General features: G+C 40.6%; 1 protein-coding gene across 3 annotated transcripts in view; it reads right to left on the bottom strand.

The window, feature by feature from the left end:
* FGF14 (fibroblast growth factor 14) overlaps positions 1-16,761 on the bottom strand; it is a 595,595-nt gene that overhangs the window by 174,779 nt on the left and 404,055 nt on the right. Inside the window, exon 1 of one of the 3 annotated variants that reach the window (XM_032315401.1) lies at positions 926-2,275. The exons of the other annotated variants lie outside the window; for them this stretch is intronic. Coding sequence (XP_032171292.1) covers positions 926-1,118 — 193 coding nt within the window. The 5' untranslated portion in view covers positions 1,119-2,275. Of the gene's footprint in view, positions 1-925; positions 2,276-16,761 lie in introns of those variants that run through there. 3 annotated transcript variants of the gene reach the window in all.

The following is a 16,761-nucleotide window of genomic DNA, read 5'->3' as shown; positions in this document are numbered from 1 at the left end:
AAAAGCAGTTGGGTTCCGGCTCCTAAGTTGCCTTCCCAGACCCTGACATTTTAAGGCAGCAAAAGCAGGTCATGCTGGGCACTAGTTGTTTCTGGAAAAAAAATATGCATAGTAAGGCAACTATTCTAGTCATCTGCTTGTAGTAGCTGCTTGTTTTGCCTCATGTCATTCGCGAGTCCTTGAATTTAAATTGGCATATTAGGGATGTGCACCTCGCCAAACCCTCAATTCGGACTCATTCTTCCTTCCTCTGGGCCCCTCTCCGCATGCCAAGACTGTGACCTCGGGCTTCAGCGCGCCCAGTGCTGCCGGCTAAGAGCGTACTGGTGAATCTCAGTTGAACGCGCCCTCAGTTCGCACACACCCTCCACCCCTCCGACACCGGCCCCAGCGGAGGGCGCGCGGGGGTGGGGCGGGCATCACCACCTTCACCAAGGTCTGGAAGCCAAAGAGGTTTCCAGGGGACCGGGGAGGCCAAGTGAGGCCAGACACACAGACATCCCTGACCCCTCCAGTTAGATTGGAAGCAGCCACCCAAACCCCGGTGTGTTGCGGAGATCTTTCCCCCGCATTCTGGAGTCAGATGTTACCCTCGGGGGATGCCGAGACCCTCAGATAGAAAGAGATTCTCCCTGGAAGCCAGCCCGCGGGAGACGCGGGAGCCAGAGGCAGCGGGCGACGAACCCGCCAACTTGCCGGCTCCCGGCAGGGTTGAGTTTTCCGCGGCTACAGGTTGCCCGAGAGCATGTTCCCCGCTCCCACCGGCGGCCGGAAGGCGCTCGCGGCGCTCGGCAGGGAGACTAGGGGGTGGGTGGGGTGGATCTGGGAGACGGAGGGAGGGAAAGGGGAGCCCCGAGAGGCCCCTCGCAGGTGGGGAGAGGGGAGAGGTCCGAGGGCGCTTCTCCCAACGGTGACCCACACAGACCTTGGCGCCGCAACCTGCGCTTCTTGAGGCCGAAGATGCGCACTTTGGAGAAGATATCCACCAGGTTGCCGTTGCAGAGCCCGCGGTTCTTGCTGGGGCTGCTCCGCCTCCTGCTGGCAGACGGCCGGTCCCACTGCTGCTCCCGCGCCTGCCGCTTCTGGCGGATCAAGCCGCTGGCGATGGCCGCGGCCATGGTGGCCCGGGGAATGGGTCCCGGGAGGGAGGGGACGGAGGGCAGGGGAGCCGGGGACACGGGAGAGGGAAGGGGCGGCGCAGACGGCGGCTCGCCCTCGAGGAAGAGTGCGGAGGAGGCCAGAGGGGGTGCGGAGAGGGGTCGGGGCGCTCAGTCCCGACTAGGACCCATCGCCCTCTGGGCGGAGCGCGGGGCCGGGCGCGCAGACGCCCCCGGGACGCGGCGGGGCGAGCCCCCGGAGCCGAGGTCGCGTCGGCCGCCTCCCGGCCGCGTCCGAGCCGGGAGTGGGGCCGGGTCTGTGGGCGCCGCCGCTCACCCCGCGCCGCCGAAGCCCAGTCGGGGGCCGCCACCGCCGCTCGCGCCGCCTTCAAGCCTCTCCCGCCTCCCGGGCGGGAGGTCGCGCCCACCGACTTCCAGGGCACGGGATGGAGGGCAGGTCCCGGCCGGAGGCCGGCGCGGGCGTCCGTCCAGGGCAGACTCGGCGGGACTCAGCGCCGGGCTCGAGCTGCCCCCCGGCCGGTGCCGCCGCCGCCGCCGCCCGCTCGCGGGTTCTGCCGGTGATTGTCAAGTGCTTTGGAAATCAGCATCTGGGGAGAGCAATCTTCTCCCCGGAGATCTCTAATCAAAGCTTCGTTCCCACCCCACTACACCTCCCTCCCGTTCCCCGCCTATGTCTCTCTTCAGAAAGAAAGAAAGAAAGAAAATGTATAGAGGAATGATTAAAAATATTAATGGTGATTTAAAAAAAGAAAAAGAAAGAAAGAAAGCTAAAATGGAATCCAGGGGGGTGGGGCGCTAAGAGGCTGAGCCAAAGCAGGTGAGCTTGAAGGAATATCGGTGCGCTTTTTCTTAGCTGAAACTCGCAGGTTTCCGAGGCTTCCGCGGCTTGGCCAGGGCTTCTGAGTCTTTGCGTGTCTCCGGGTCCCCAGAAACTCTCGGCTGCGGTTGGAGGGCGAGGTGGTTTCCGCCCTCCCTGCTAATCCCTGGAGCGCCCAAACCCCTGCACCCCGGGAAGGGGAGGAGGGAGGAGAGTGGGTCCCGAGGAGGGAGGCGCCTTCACTCCTCAGCCCGTCTACCCAAACTTGCGGACTCTCCCTCCTGTTGTCGTTTTAAACCACAACACGGAGCGGAACAAGGAGGGAGGAGGGGAGGGTGAGCAGCTCTGCTAAGGCTGTACATACGGAAAGACCCCCTTCCCAAATTCGCTCTCTGGCACTAGGAAGAGGAGGTGCCAGCGGCCGTAGCAGCTACAGAACAGCAGCTGGATAGGATAACTGCCCCACTGAATATTGAAGTCACAGCAGAAGTATTAAGGGTGGGGGATGGTGTCACAGTATTCCAGGGACAACAAAATGCAGCCAGACAGAGGGACACTTCAACTCGAGCTGCTGCGTTTGTCGTCCCTGTCCCTTTGCTCTGTCAAGGAGCAAAGCCATACGAACTGTGTCTGAGATTCAAATGGAACAGCTGCTGCCTCCTCCCCTTGACTTCCTGTCTGAGTCCTGGCAGTGTTCCGTCTTGGATAACTGAAAACATAAAGGTCCAAGAGGAAGGGAGCAAGGAGAGGGTACCCTGGGAAAGAAGGTTGTGAGAGAAACACTTCATGCTTGGATGAATACAGATCTGTGGTTTCTAGGATACACTCTGAATGACAGAAGCAAGTGTAGGTTTTGCTCCTGTGGTTTTGTACCTTTTCCCCTTCCCTTTAATCTGTTTGGCTTATCCTTTCAGGAAGGTAAAGAAAAGAAATGCAAAAACTAGACTTCTAGCAATCTGCTGTGAAGAATTGAGGAAAGAAAATTCATTTGTTAATTGAGAGACTTTTAACAATCACTTCTCTGGTGACTGCCTTAGAGCAGGAAAGGGGAAGGCACACTGCCAACAGTCCTGAGAACAGTTCTGAACCAAGACACACTTTCTCTTTGTCTTAAGAATAGGCAGTCAACTACTACAAAGACTTGCAACCCAGCAAGTGGGAGAAGTTCAGCCCAGTGTTGATTATAGTGAGGCTAGACACCTTCTGCTCCACAGAGCTTATCCACAACCTTTCCACATAAGCAATTATTTCTCATCTGTAACTCGCTGTTTACCCCATGTTTACTAGCAAGTTTTCTTTATGGAAGAACATTAAAAGACTGTATATAGATTAGGGTCCAGTGCAATCACCATTGGCTTTAGGATGATGTATATTGTATTTGACATTTAAGAACATACTCTGTAAGCTTATTTGCCACACCTTGGTATGTTATTATATCTACAAAATAATCAGTTATTAAAAGGAACATGCAGAAGTAATTTTGCCAGAAATTTGTAATCCCTAGTAACACAGGAGATAGTATAAGTGAGGAAAAGGGGTGTGTTAACTATTTTGCTCTTTCTCTATCACTTTATTTTCTATTTTAATGTCTTTGTTCTTATATTTTTACTAAGTGTGTATTTATGTTGTGTTGTCATGTTCCTGCTGAAAAAGGAAAGGCCATTTTACAGAGATGGCTATTTAATTGTGTCTTCTTTAAAATTCACAGAAACAAAGCTGGGTGAACATAAAGAGGAGCTTCTTCCATTATTGAAGAGAGGCCATTTGGACATTTCAGGCTTTATAGCCTGGAACTTCTGAATGAATTACACTCAAACATTCTGATATGAGGAATTTGAGAGGCAGGGTCGGGGGTTGTGGGGGTTAGGAAAGGAAAAAATAAAACAAGATGGTATTGGGAGGGAGACAAACCAAAAGAGACTCTTAATCTCATGAAACAAACTGAGGGTTGCTGGGGGCTCGGGGGTAGGGATACGGTGGCTGGGTTATGGACATTGGCGAGGGTACCTGCTATGGTGAGTGCTGTGAAATGTGTAAGCCCGGTGATTCACAGACCTGTACCCCTGGGGCAAATAATACATTATATGTTAATTTTTAAAAAATGAATCCTAAAAATAAATAAATAAACATATTTATCTAAAGCTAGTGGTGAGTTTTTCTAAGAAGCCAAACGGTAAGGATGGTGACCTCTTAAATCTAGTACTACTCCCCCAATCAACATAACCTAGTTTGCTTTGAAAGGTTTTTCTATCCTCTGACATATGTGTCTACTGTATTAATTTTAAGCTTCTTATTATTATAGCTGTGTCAATTATTTACTTTCCGGGCATTTTTCTTAGAGTGCAGTCTTTTCCCCAGTTCCTCAGTTTGGGTAATTGGAGGTGGGGGTTTTGGTTCCTTCAGACACCCCCCCCCCCGCCTCCCCCACCCCCCGTCTTTGTTCAGCACCCTCCAGAGCAGGCTGAGGTTCAGCACCGCGGACAGGGATCCTGCCCCCAGGGTAGCTCTCCCAGCAAAAGCAAGAGCGCTGGCTGTTGAGTCTCTGATACTTCCCTCCCTTCAAAGCCTCTTTCCATCTTTTTTTCCCCCCCTTCAAGGTGGAAAGGAAATTAATCCTCACAGCTTCCACTAACATTAATAACACTCCTCTTAGCATCAAGCCTTTCAGCTCTTTGATAACGAGAAATAACTCTTTCTGTCCTGATGGATTCCGACCCCTGGTGCAGCGCGGGGAACCGCGGATTCCTCAGGCAGGGCGTTTTCACAAGCCACAAGCGGTCCTCTATTTTATGGGGTTTCCCGTTTTAAGGGAGCCGGGCGGGGGACCGGGGAGGCAGCACTGGGATAATCAAGGTCCTTTAGTTTAATCCTTGTGTTTTCTTTTTACCTCCCCAAAACACTGTTTAGTTGTTTACAGATCGAGGAGGTAAGCGAAAGAAAACGCAAGAGAGCCATCTGCTGTCTTAAACTGTGATAAAAGTGTGTGCAAAACTACAGTGAATTTGTATCCACCCGTTCAGGGCGAGTGAATACAAATCTATACCTTTCTATAATTCAGAAAATAATTTCTCACTTATGAGAAACCCCACCCCCGGGAGTTATTAATTTCACCTTTGACTTTGTAAAAACAAACAATAAAGTACTGCCTAGGTAAAGCGGCCCCTGACCAGCCTGTGAGCAGTCTGAACTCTGATTTCACAGTCTTGGTTTGTTTCTTAACTCTGCCACTACCTGGTGTAAAATGAGCTCCAGCAAGTTGTCCTAGTCTCTCTCGGCCTCAATTTCTTCATCTTTAAAACTGAAATAATAGAATCTCGTTTTCAATTCTTGTGAGATCAAATTTAGTAAATGAATATAAAGATCCTAGTATGGTGTCTGACACCTCCTAGGTGCTCAAAAATGACTACTACTACTACTACTACTACTATACTTATTTTCTAGATCACGCATTCCTATCTTGTAAATTCCTTTCCAATTCCCATGTTTTTTTTTTCAATATCGAAATAAATGTATTCTCATGTGTATTTTTCATGTCCTAAATGGATTCATGATAAAATTTAAAATATTCAGAAGTATACAAAATATATATATATATTTTTTTTTTTAATTTTGGAGCGAGCAGTTTTCTTTCTAACCTTAGTTTGTAATTGACTAAATGTGTGAACTTGGCCCTGTAAAACCATTTCCCACCCACTGAATACTGGTAATAAAATCATTTCCCTCCCTTGTAGAGATTAATGCTTGTGCCTATGAGAAAACAATTCTAAAACTGTAAAGAATCACAAAACATTCATTCATTGGAAGGCGATTATTCAAATATCTTCCCTGCGATTGCAGTTCTCTTGATGATCCCATGCCCCTTTGACCTCTCTGCTTTACATGTTGTTCCCTCTGCCTGGAATATGATATAAAGCAGTAGCTAAAATCACAATTGGAGTAAGGCAAACATAGGCTTGACTACATGTCTTTAAGCAATTCATTTAGCCCTCGGTATCACTTTCTACTTCAGTCATTATAATACAATAAGGTTAAATGACAACATTGTGTCAGACACTTAAAGCAGTGCCTGTCACATTGGAAACTCAACATATAGTAGCTCTTGGTAATAGCTCTTCATCACTCCATTTTCATCTGTTCCATCTTAATGAAGATGTCTCACAGGCATCTCATGCTTAACATGGCTAAAATGAAAATTTTATTCCTCCTTCTCAAACTTGTGCTTCTCTAATCTTACCTACCTATGGGATGACAACTCCATTCTCTTTGTTCCATGGATCAAAAAGTTTGGTGTCACACTAATCTCATTTCTTTCTTTTGAATCCTATATATAATTCCTTAGCAAAATCTATTCAGTCTATTTTCAAGATATATCAAAAATATCATCATTTTTTCTTCTCTATCGCTTTCTTCACTACTACCTACCATCATCATCTTTTGGGCTATTATAAAAGCAACCTAACGGGTCCCCTGGGATCCACTTTTGCTCTTCCTTGATACACCCTCAACACTGTGGCCAAAGTGTTGAAAATATAAATAAGATTTATCACACCCCTGTTCAAAATCTTATACTTCTATAGAAACTGAAGACCTCACAGTGCCTACAATGTCCCATATGACTTGTATCCACATCTGCTTTCATTTGTTCTCTGACATAATTTCTACTTCTTTGTCTTCATTCACCAGTTACTGTTCCTCAAACCACCTGGCATGCTCCTATCCTATAGCAGGACGTTTGTATTTGTTCTTCAATCTGACTATTTTACCTCTTTCAAGTCTTTGCTCACATATTATCTTCTCATGAGATCTTCTCTGGCAAATCTGTTGATAATTGCAACCCCCAAACATAACCCCTTCTTTCTTCCTTCCTTGCTTCATGGTTCTACATAACACTTAAAACTTTTTAAAAATTCTGTGTATTTCCTTATTTATTTGGACTGTCTTATTACTTTGAAATATATGAAGAAACATATTTGGTTTAATTGGTCAACTGCCACACTATCCAGTGTTTAAAATGGTACCAGAGTAGGCACTTGATAAGTAGTTGTTTACTTTAAAAAATTGTTTACTGAAAGAATTAAGAAGTTGAATACATAGATATTTATTACCAAATAAAAAGGTCAGAAAATCGTGCTTAGCCCAGTCCGTCAAGGATGAATTACCCCATAGCTGATCTCTTTAAGCACCAAGGGATCTAATGTTCGATTTGGATTACACATATTCTCAACCCCATTAGTAGGGTATACAAAGAGTATTTTAACCTTTGCTTGATGATTTAGCCTCAGTCTATGAGGACATGGAGTTTGAATTCTGAATTCCATCAGAGATAACTGTGGGCCTTACTGGAAGATGTGAGACTGATTGTACTTGAATTGGAGAGAACTCTACTATTATTATTATTTTTTTTTTTTAGATTCCAGTATAATTAACATAGAGTTTTATATTTCAGGTGTACAATATAGTGATTCAACAATTCTGTAATTACTTGGCATTCATCATGATAAATGTATCCTTAATCCCCTTCACCTATGTCACTCATTCCCCCATCCACCCACCTCCCTCTAGCAATGACCAGTTTGTTCTCTATATTTAGAGGCTGGGTTTGTGTGTGTGTGTGTGTGTGTTTATCTCTTTTTTCTTTATTTATTTTGTTTCTTAAATTCCATATATTGAGTGAAACTATATGGTATTTGTCTTTCTCTGACTGACTTATTTCACCTAGCATAATACACTCTAGTTCCATCCATGTTGCTGCAAATGAGGAACACTAATTCGTAAAGATATATGCACCTCTTTGTTATTGTAGAATTATTTTCAGTAACCACGATATGGAAGCAACTTGAGTGTTCATCCATAGAGGAATAGATAAAGAGGCTGTGGTATACATATACAATGGGATATTACTCAGCCGCAAAGAAATATGTACTACTGATCTTTGTGACTCATCCTCCCAAATGCTATTTTCTTCACTTTTGCATTGCCAACTGATAATGTGCACTTTTTCAAATCCGATACATTTAATCCATTGTAAATTAGAAGCACTGATGGGCATATTTATCAGAAGTGTCTATAAACTAAATGAATTCTAATGGAGGAGTGCATATAAACAAGAAACAGCCTTATTCGTGTTAATTTCATTATCAAAGGTGATTTTCTTCTCCCTTGACTTCTGAGTTTTTGCTATGTTTTAGGTGATTTTGTTATGTTGACTGCTTATATTCCAAGTAGATAAGTTTCTATATGGCTTGCTAAAAAAAGTACATAATTTTTGTGTTTGCTTTAACTTTAAGCAAACAAAAAAGGTTCAAAAAATATATTGAATGGTATTGATGTCTGTATCAGATGCTATGTTTCACAAAATAACAATTTGTCTTTTTATCTTTCATTTCTGCCACTGCCGCAACAATTACTTCAACTTAGCCAAATTGAGATCCTCAAAACCACTGATTTTAGGATGCATTATTTTAGATATGATAATAAAAGAAAAAAACTTTACTAAAATATGTCATGTCATAGATTAAGAGACGTATACCAATTTCAGAGACATTTATACATAGAGTATATTTGCATTTTATAATCAATGAAATATGGTATAATTGTACTATATAAGTCTATATATAGAAGTTGTAGTTTTATAAGTCTGTTGTTCTCTATAGTTGACTTAGACACCACACATCTTCTAGTTGAAAAAGATTGTAGGTGCTTCAGAGCACCTGCAGCCTAAAGCATCTCTGGTTTCATTGATATTTTTCTTTGCGTAATTTCTTTGTTTCCCAGTGTGTCTGAATTGGAGGGATAGATAAGGTTGAAAAAAAAAATGTTTCAAACATTTCCTAGTTACTTATTTGATTATCTGTATACAGTGAGGGATGTACTTCAATTTGTAACATGGTTTCCTTGGTGAACTAATCACTTTTGAACACTTTAAATATCTCCTAAATTAAGGGTAAAATATGAAGATCCAAAATTTTTTCACAAATACTTTCTTGTAAACTAATTTGACATGAGCTGAAGTGGGGTTACAAAGGATATATCAGCATTTATGTTTTCATCCCTTTTCCCCCCAGATAAATGGGGTCATTTTGAAAATGTGTAAGATAATCCTGGTAATATAGACAATACTGATGTTCCTCTTCCTTTTTTACTCTTTCGGAAGAACATCAAAGTGCTGTGAAGTGTGTAAACCTGGTGATTCACAGACCTGTACCCCTGGGGATAAAAATATATGTTTATAAAAAATAAAAAATTAATTTATAAAAAAAAAAAGTAATGTTCTAAGATGCACTTGGGACATATTTTCAGCTAGTTAATTGAGATTGAATACGTACCCATTACAGTTCAAGTTCAACATCATATGTTTTCTGTGATACTATTATTGACTTTTATTTTAGATTCAAAGGCTAATCAAAGTGAATGTTAAAGCATTTTAAATTAAATTCTCAGGAAATAAGTGGTTGTATTAATGTTACAACAATCTTGTTGATGTATTTTGCTGGGTACATTTATTTCTAGTAGGTGAAAGATTTCCATCTATTAAAAAAAAAAAAACCTGGAAGGAATTTTATTGTTACTTAATATTTTGATTCAATAAAGAAAAAGTGAAAACTATTGGTACCAAAAACTTGCAAACATTCTTTCCTATAGAAGCCATACCAGACTGATACTAGCAGATGGCTTAACTCTACAAATCTAGAGTATTTTTTTTTTATCTGACTAATACATTGGATAAAAAAATTCTTAGTGGCTTCCAGCATTCTATATTAAAATAAACCCAAAATGTGCATAGCATTCATTTCAAAGCTATGAATATTAATGTATCTCCTTACTCTAAATCAGTAGTGGTAGATGATAACACTAATTTTAATGATATATTAATTTGTTGGTTTTTTAAAAAGACAAATATCTTAACAGAAAAAATATTAGCCAAGGTCCAAAAAATTAAGAAATAAGCATTCATTTATAATCTCTTTGCAAAGATTCTTTGTGCATATATATATATATATATATATATATATATATATAATTTTACCTATATTTGACATGGTAAACAGTATCTATTCAATTACTAGAAACAGTATCTATTCAATTACTAGAAAGACCAGTTTCACAACAATTAATTGCTCTAGACTGATTATGTTCTTTGTATTTGTTATGCAAAGATCAAACATGTATATAAATGTGTGTCTGCACACACATGTATGCATGCATACACACATGCACATATGTATATGTGCCAACATACGTTAACTAAATTCCTCACGCTGGCAAAAGTTACGGTGAAGCACTAGTGATTTCCAAAGGAGAATCACTTGCAAACTCTAAGGGTCAAATTCAAGACTTTAGATAGCTCTTTTTGTTACCATCTTAAGAGTGTGCAATACCTCTCTAAATTTACATTTGTATTTTTCTCGATAATAGTTAAGTAGAAATTAGGAACACATTAGAGTATAGATTTTAGTCATAATTCTTTACACGTAAACAAAAACAATGTCTCTCTCAACTTTTAAAACACCTAAATAATATGGGTTTAATAGTCTGTGACAAGCTTTAGCATTTTTGTTATTGGTAGTGGTGGTGCCAAAGGAGCTGTGCCTGCAGAGCTTTAGCATTTATTGAAGGGAGTATCCCGATCTCCATTTAATAGCAGAGAAAGTTAAGCCCTCAAGATGTTAAATGATTCATGTGTTTACACTGCCAGGAAGTGGAGGAGTCAGATCTTAAGCTCCTGCGTTTTCTACCGTACCATGCCCACCTAGCACTCGGCTATTCAGTGTAACTGGCTGTCACAGCACCAAGTCAACAATGGGGATTTAGATGGGATTCAAAGACTCCCAGCAGTTTTGTGGATGGATTTTTGGATTCTCTGTGATTCTCCTGAATTTATACTAAAGGGAAAATGATGGTGTGCTGGTGGACGTTTATGTACACTGACTCACAGTGTTTATCCAACTCCTAAAGAAATCTCTATCCAAAGCAAGAATAAGAACCACAAGTATTGAAGGAGGCAAAAAAGAAAAAAAAAAATCACACCCAATACTAAGTTTTTCTAACTATAAAAGTTATACATGCTTGTTGAGAAATAATTGCAATATAAAAGTAAATGATAAATAAAAGCCAACTCTAATTCCAACATTAAAACCTTTTGGTGTATCTTTCCAGTTTAAAAAAAAAATCATTTCACATGAAAATCTGCTCCTCTATTTTTGGCACAGTTTAGTGACTAAGAAAATACAATTGAGGCAAAAGCCAGTACATGAAAACCTATGATTTAATTATATGACCTGGGAGTCCATCAGAAGCTGTTATATTCTGTACACATCCAAAAACCTTTTACAGTTCAGAAATCACTTTCTTCTAAGTCTTGCTCTACATGTTCTGAATTCTGGGACCAATCCTTGCCTTAGTGGTCAGAGTTTCAGAAAGTCTAGCTAAACATCTTAAGACTTAGAGTTCTGGAAAAGTTGATATTAATCCACCTCTGATATTATAATCTACTTCTAAAAGATGCATGTGAAAATAATTTCCAAGTTGCAATGCACTTATGAAATGTTATAAACTGATGCCATATTCTTGAGCCTAGTCCTACTTTGTATATAAGAACTTGAAAATTAAATCCTTTAATTATTCCCCTGAATCTCCCTGAATAACCTGCAAGATTCCTATTGTTTCTGTAACAAATCACCATAAACTCAGTTACTGAAAACAACACAGATTTATTCTCTCACAGCTCTAGAGTTAGGAAGTCTCAAATCAGTCTCACTGGGTTTAATCAAGAGGGCTGCAACACTGATTCCTTCTGGGAGCTCTGAGGAAAGAGTCTGAATGCTGGTTTTCAATCTTCTAGAAGCCAACCCCGTTGCGTGGTCCACACTGCTCTCCTTGTGTCTTCCCACCCTCTTGCTTCTTGCCCCATCTCCTGCTATTGATGCTGATCCTCCTGATTAAAGTGGGCGCACCCAGATAATCTGGGGTAGTCTCTCTATTTCAAAAATCTTTAATCTAACCACATTTGCAAGGTCCCTTTTACTATGTAAATTAACAGGGCCACCAGATGCATGAATTAGGACTTAGACATTTTGGGAGCTCTTATTCAGTCTACCAAACCTACCCTGTATCTAAGGTACATGGAAATAGAGCCCTGCCTAGCATTTGACAGTCACCCACCGAACCCCATCACTATGGGCAGGATAACTGCTCCAGAATGACAGTTTTTAAATTACAGTCTTGCTTCTTACAAACATATATATATACACATTTAAATACCAGCTGCTTGCGTGATTGAATTTTTAACTACTGTCTGCTTCTGCCTGCTTCTGTATCTCTGTTGCTTTACTCCCTGCTCAGAATAATGTGTTATCATTGGCAGGGCCTCTCTGATACCACCTGCTTACCTGGATTTCTTATGAATTCAATTATTGCATCTCCCAGAAAAAAAATAAGTACAGCATTTCTCAGCAGTTGTGGAAACAGAGCCACTGTGCTCCCCTGTAGGTCATGAGGATGCATTTTCCCAGTCCCACATAAATCCATGAAAAATCTAATTTCTTAAGTTTATATCATGCCTTTCACAAGATTTAGGGCCATGGAATCGAGCTGAATAAAACTAAGGCCAGACATGTGATGTTCTACAGGATGAGATTTAGAGCCTAAGGCTATCACCAAATGAAGGAAATAGATTCTGAAAGTCTTTTTTCCCCATTCCATTTTCATTTTTATGTAGCCTATGGGGTGGTTGATAATTGCTGTTTCCTTTTAGAAATTTAGACTAGCTCCTTAGGTAGGAATTTGCTTACCTGTAGATGTGACACTGACTACAAATGAAAGGTATCCTTCAAGTCAAAGATTTTTAAAGGAACCAAATATTTCCCTGAACTTGATATAGACAGAGGAAAAGGGATCTCAGAAAAAAAGAATAATTTGAAGCAGGACACTGGGGAGAATTCTATACAAACAAATTTTAGAGCCCTGGTCTCTAAATTTCTCTTTGCTCCCTTCTTCCCCACTTTTGTCTTATGTTGTCACTCACTTTACTTCCTGTGAATCCCTCTGAGCTTTGTGACTGGTTTCCACAGATGAGGTACACAATGGATGCAAGAAGTCTTTGACAGTGAGTCAAAAATAGTAGCTATACTACTTTGCAGGTTTCATATTTTCATATATAATTGGAAACACCTTGACACATCAGTAAACGGATCTCTCCCCGGTGGACAGTGATAAACTGTCCAAAGGGAATGATTTTTCCCCCAGATGCAGTGAGCTGAGTTAAGGAGAAGACAGCTCTGGCCACACTCACAGGCCTGTGTTCATCTCTCCTTAAAATAGGCTTACAGACCCTCTCAAGAGATTTCCTTCCTAGCAGGACGAGTCACAGATTAGTTTATGCCAGACATTTTGGACTATAAAAGAGAAGACAGCAATTTGACATATTTTTATTCTACAAAGTCTTGATTTTACCCCTTGGTGCCCTACTGCAAGAATCAGAGCAGATATTCAAATGCTGTTTTCTGCTTTTCAGGTCCGCTTTGGCTGAAACAAACCAGGTGTCCTAATTCTCTGAAATTTGACGTAGTTTCTGTTTCACGACTCTAACGTGCTTCCTGACCTTCTGTCTATAAATTCATGCCCACCCGGGAGTGAAAGCTATAGCAGAGAGAATACGGTCAATGGTACCGTAGTAATGTTGTCTGGTGACAGATGGTAGTGTAGCTACAGCATAACCTATGTAGCTCATGAGTATGTAGCACAGCATAACCCATAGACTTCTCAAATCACTAAGCTGTATACTGGAAACTAATGTAACATTGTGTGTCAACTATATACTTCAATAGGAAAAAAAAAAAAATTCCTGCCTCCAGCTCCTAGCTTCTCAAACACCAAGGATGATCCCTTTGCTCCTAAGCACTCCCAGCTGTACCAATGCACAGTGCATGACTGTAGAGCCTTGCACACACCCCCACACCATAGGTACTGGATCAGTACTAGTTTAAGAGAGGAACAGAATAAGAAAGAAATAGCCTTGGGTTCTAGACTTTTGGTCCCATTCCCCCATTCTCGCTGTCTCATGCCAGGTAACATGGGAAATTTTTAAAAACAATACTTTCTCTCAAGGAAGCTACGCTTGCTCACGAAGCATTAGACGAGGACAGAGAGATCAAGGTTTGTGGAGGTCCTCAGCCATCTGAATTTTTGCTAATCTCAACAAATGGAAAATCACTATATGTGCCTCAGAATCATATCTTATTTCTCAGTTCTAATCATTTATGGATTTGAATGAAATCTTAATTTATTATATTACATCCTTATCGCCCACTTTCAAAAGTTAGAACAAGGAATAACTTTAGAGATGATCTAATTTAATAACCACATTTCACTAAGCAATAAACTCAGGCCCAAGCAAGTTCATTAATTTGCTAAATTAAATAATGAGTTATTCAATAAGCTAACTGGAAGCAGCTCCAGGCCTGAACTACAAACATCCTGACATCACATGTAAGAGCTTCTCCTTTACACCTGGCTACTTCTTCCAAGAGTTTGGCTTCATTGGATAAAAGTTCCCATCACACTGTGCCCCTAGCACTTCTAGAACACAACTAGGCTCTCTCCCTTTTTGCTAAGCAACCATCCATTATTTTTTATGTGCAGGTACATGTATGATTCTTAAATAACCTGAGCTGTCTATGAATTACAATTGACCCTTGGACAACACAGGGGTTGGGGTGCTAACTCTCCCCGTACAGTCGAAAATCTGCATATAAATTTTGACTGTCCTCAAACTCAACTACTAATAGCCTCCTGTTGACTGACCCCTTACCAATAACATAAGTCAATTAACACATAGTGTGTATGTCATATATATTACATATACTTTATTCTTATAATAAAGTAAGCTAGAGAAAAGAAAATGTTACTGGGAAAATCATAAGGAAGAAAAAATACAGGTCTTTACTTATAAAAAAAAAAAAATCCACATGTCAGTGGACCTGTGCAGTTCAAACTGGTATTGTGCAAGTGTCAATGGTATTATATCTGACATTTGTAAAAAAAAGCTCTTGGTGGTCAATACAGTCATGAAAAGATAATTTTTATAAAGGTATATGTCTTTGTTTATGTGATCAACCTACATTTATGCAGTCATTCATTAATTCACCTTATTCACAGACCTACTGAGTATTAATTCTCCATCACTATGCTTGACCCAGGATTCAGATATTAGCAAAAAGCGAGTCTACTCTCAAACAGCTCAGAGTACAGGGGAAGATGGGTGCGTACGCATGTGGACCCAGTGTTACAGGCGCTGTGTGTAAAGTTCGTGCAAGAAGAATGGAAAGAAGAGTCGGTTCTACCTGTATAAAGGTAAGGAAGAGTCTCTTGAAAAGAGTAACACTGAGTTTTAAAAGATGGGAGGTATTCACCAGATAGATGAGGGGGTGCACGGAGATTCCAGAGAAAAGAGGTCCAATGGGAGAAACCTCAAGGTAAGACAGCTTAACATGGGAGGGCAGATGCAACAGTGGTATACATCCGAAGCACCCCATCCGTGTTGAAAGGAGGGGTACAAAGAACCTCAGCTGGTGACCATGTTAGGAGTCATATGTCATTTGGAGAAATTTGCTCCAGCTGTAGAACCAGCTGAGCAAATAAATAGTATAGAACAAGTCACAGAAAAATGCTTTTCCATATAGGCTTATACTAGGAGTCACAGATTTACCGGGTATTTTCATGTCATTTCATTATTCTCATGCTGAGCTTTCTCCATGCTTTTCCATTCATCTGAGAGGCAGGGTCATTGGAGTTAAAATACACACAACACACGATATGTGTGGGATATATGTCATTCAGCACATACGTGAACATGCATAAAAATAGACTGAAGTATAAACAGAGTTTATCAATATGTGGTGCGTTAGAGGTATTTATTTATTTTTATTCTCTGTACTCTCCCCTGCCAAGTTTTTAAGGAGCATGTGCTGCCCGCATAATCACAAAAGGTTGACATTTTTAAACCAAGGATGTTGATTAGAAGAAATAGGAGGACAACACATATATATAGAAGAAAGTTCTTATGTTTAGTCAAGGATCTAGCTGTGGACACCCATTAGCTGATTAGATCATTCTTTCTAAGTTTCAGATAATCCTGATTCTTCTTTTAGAGAATAGAAGGAGAGCCTCTTCTATTTATGTGGTATCTAAAGCCTTCCATTTAGAATTCTTAAACATCAAATTTTTTCCCTTTCTTTTCCTGCTTGCAGAGATGTCAATATTACAGTTCCAATAATATCATCCTAAACAAATTAAAAAAAAAAACAAGAAAGAAAGAACATATTTTCCTTGAAAAATCAAGGTTACCATCTCTAAGATAGCCTTCAATATGGCTTTTTAGGATATGAGTAATATAATTTATGGGTTGAGAGTATTTACAAGGTCTGGTGTCATAAAGAATAAATTTAATTTCCTGCAATAAAACATTGCTTTCTTTATGGCCATACCTTGGATCCTGGATAAACAGACCTGATTTTATTTATAGTACACTCATGTCCCATATTCCAGTATTAATGCTATACCAATAAACACAGAAATAATCTCTGTCACTCAGACACCTGGGTCTCATAATGCCCTCTGGGTGGTTATACAATCACACAGATTCTTTTTAATTTATCCAAGAGAGATATAGTCACTTGCAAAGTTTTCTTGATCAACTTTTCTGGCTAGCTGGGTGTCAACAGTTCAGTTTTATTTTTTTCACAGAAGTAAATTATGTAATACTGTGACAGTCCTTGTGCTTTCCGTTTAAATTTACACACAGAGACACATAGATAAAATAGACACATA

The sequence above is a fragment of the Mustela erminea genome, chromosome 15, assembly GCF_009829155.1.
Source record: "Mustela erminea isolate mMusErm1 chromosome 15, mMusErm1.Pri, whole genome shotgun sequence".
NCBI classification, from domain to species: domain Eukaryota; kingdom Metazoa; phylum Chordata; class Mammalia; order Carnivora; family Mustelidae; genus Mustela; species Mustela erminea.
The sequence above is the reverse complement of the archived record's forward strand: the minus strand, read 5'-3'. Positions and strand labels throughout refer to the sequence as shown.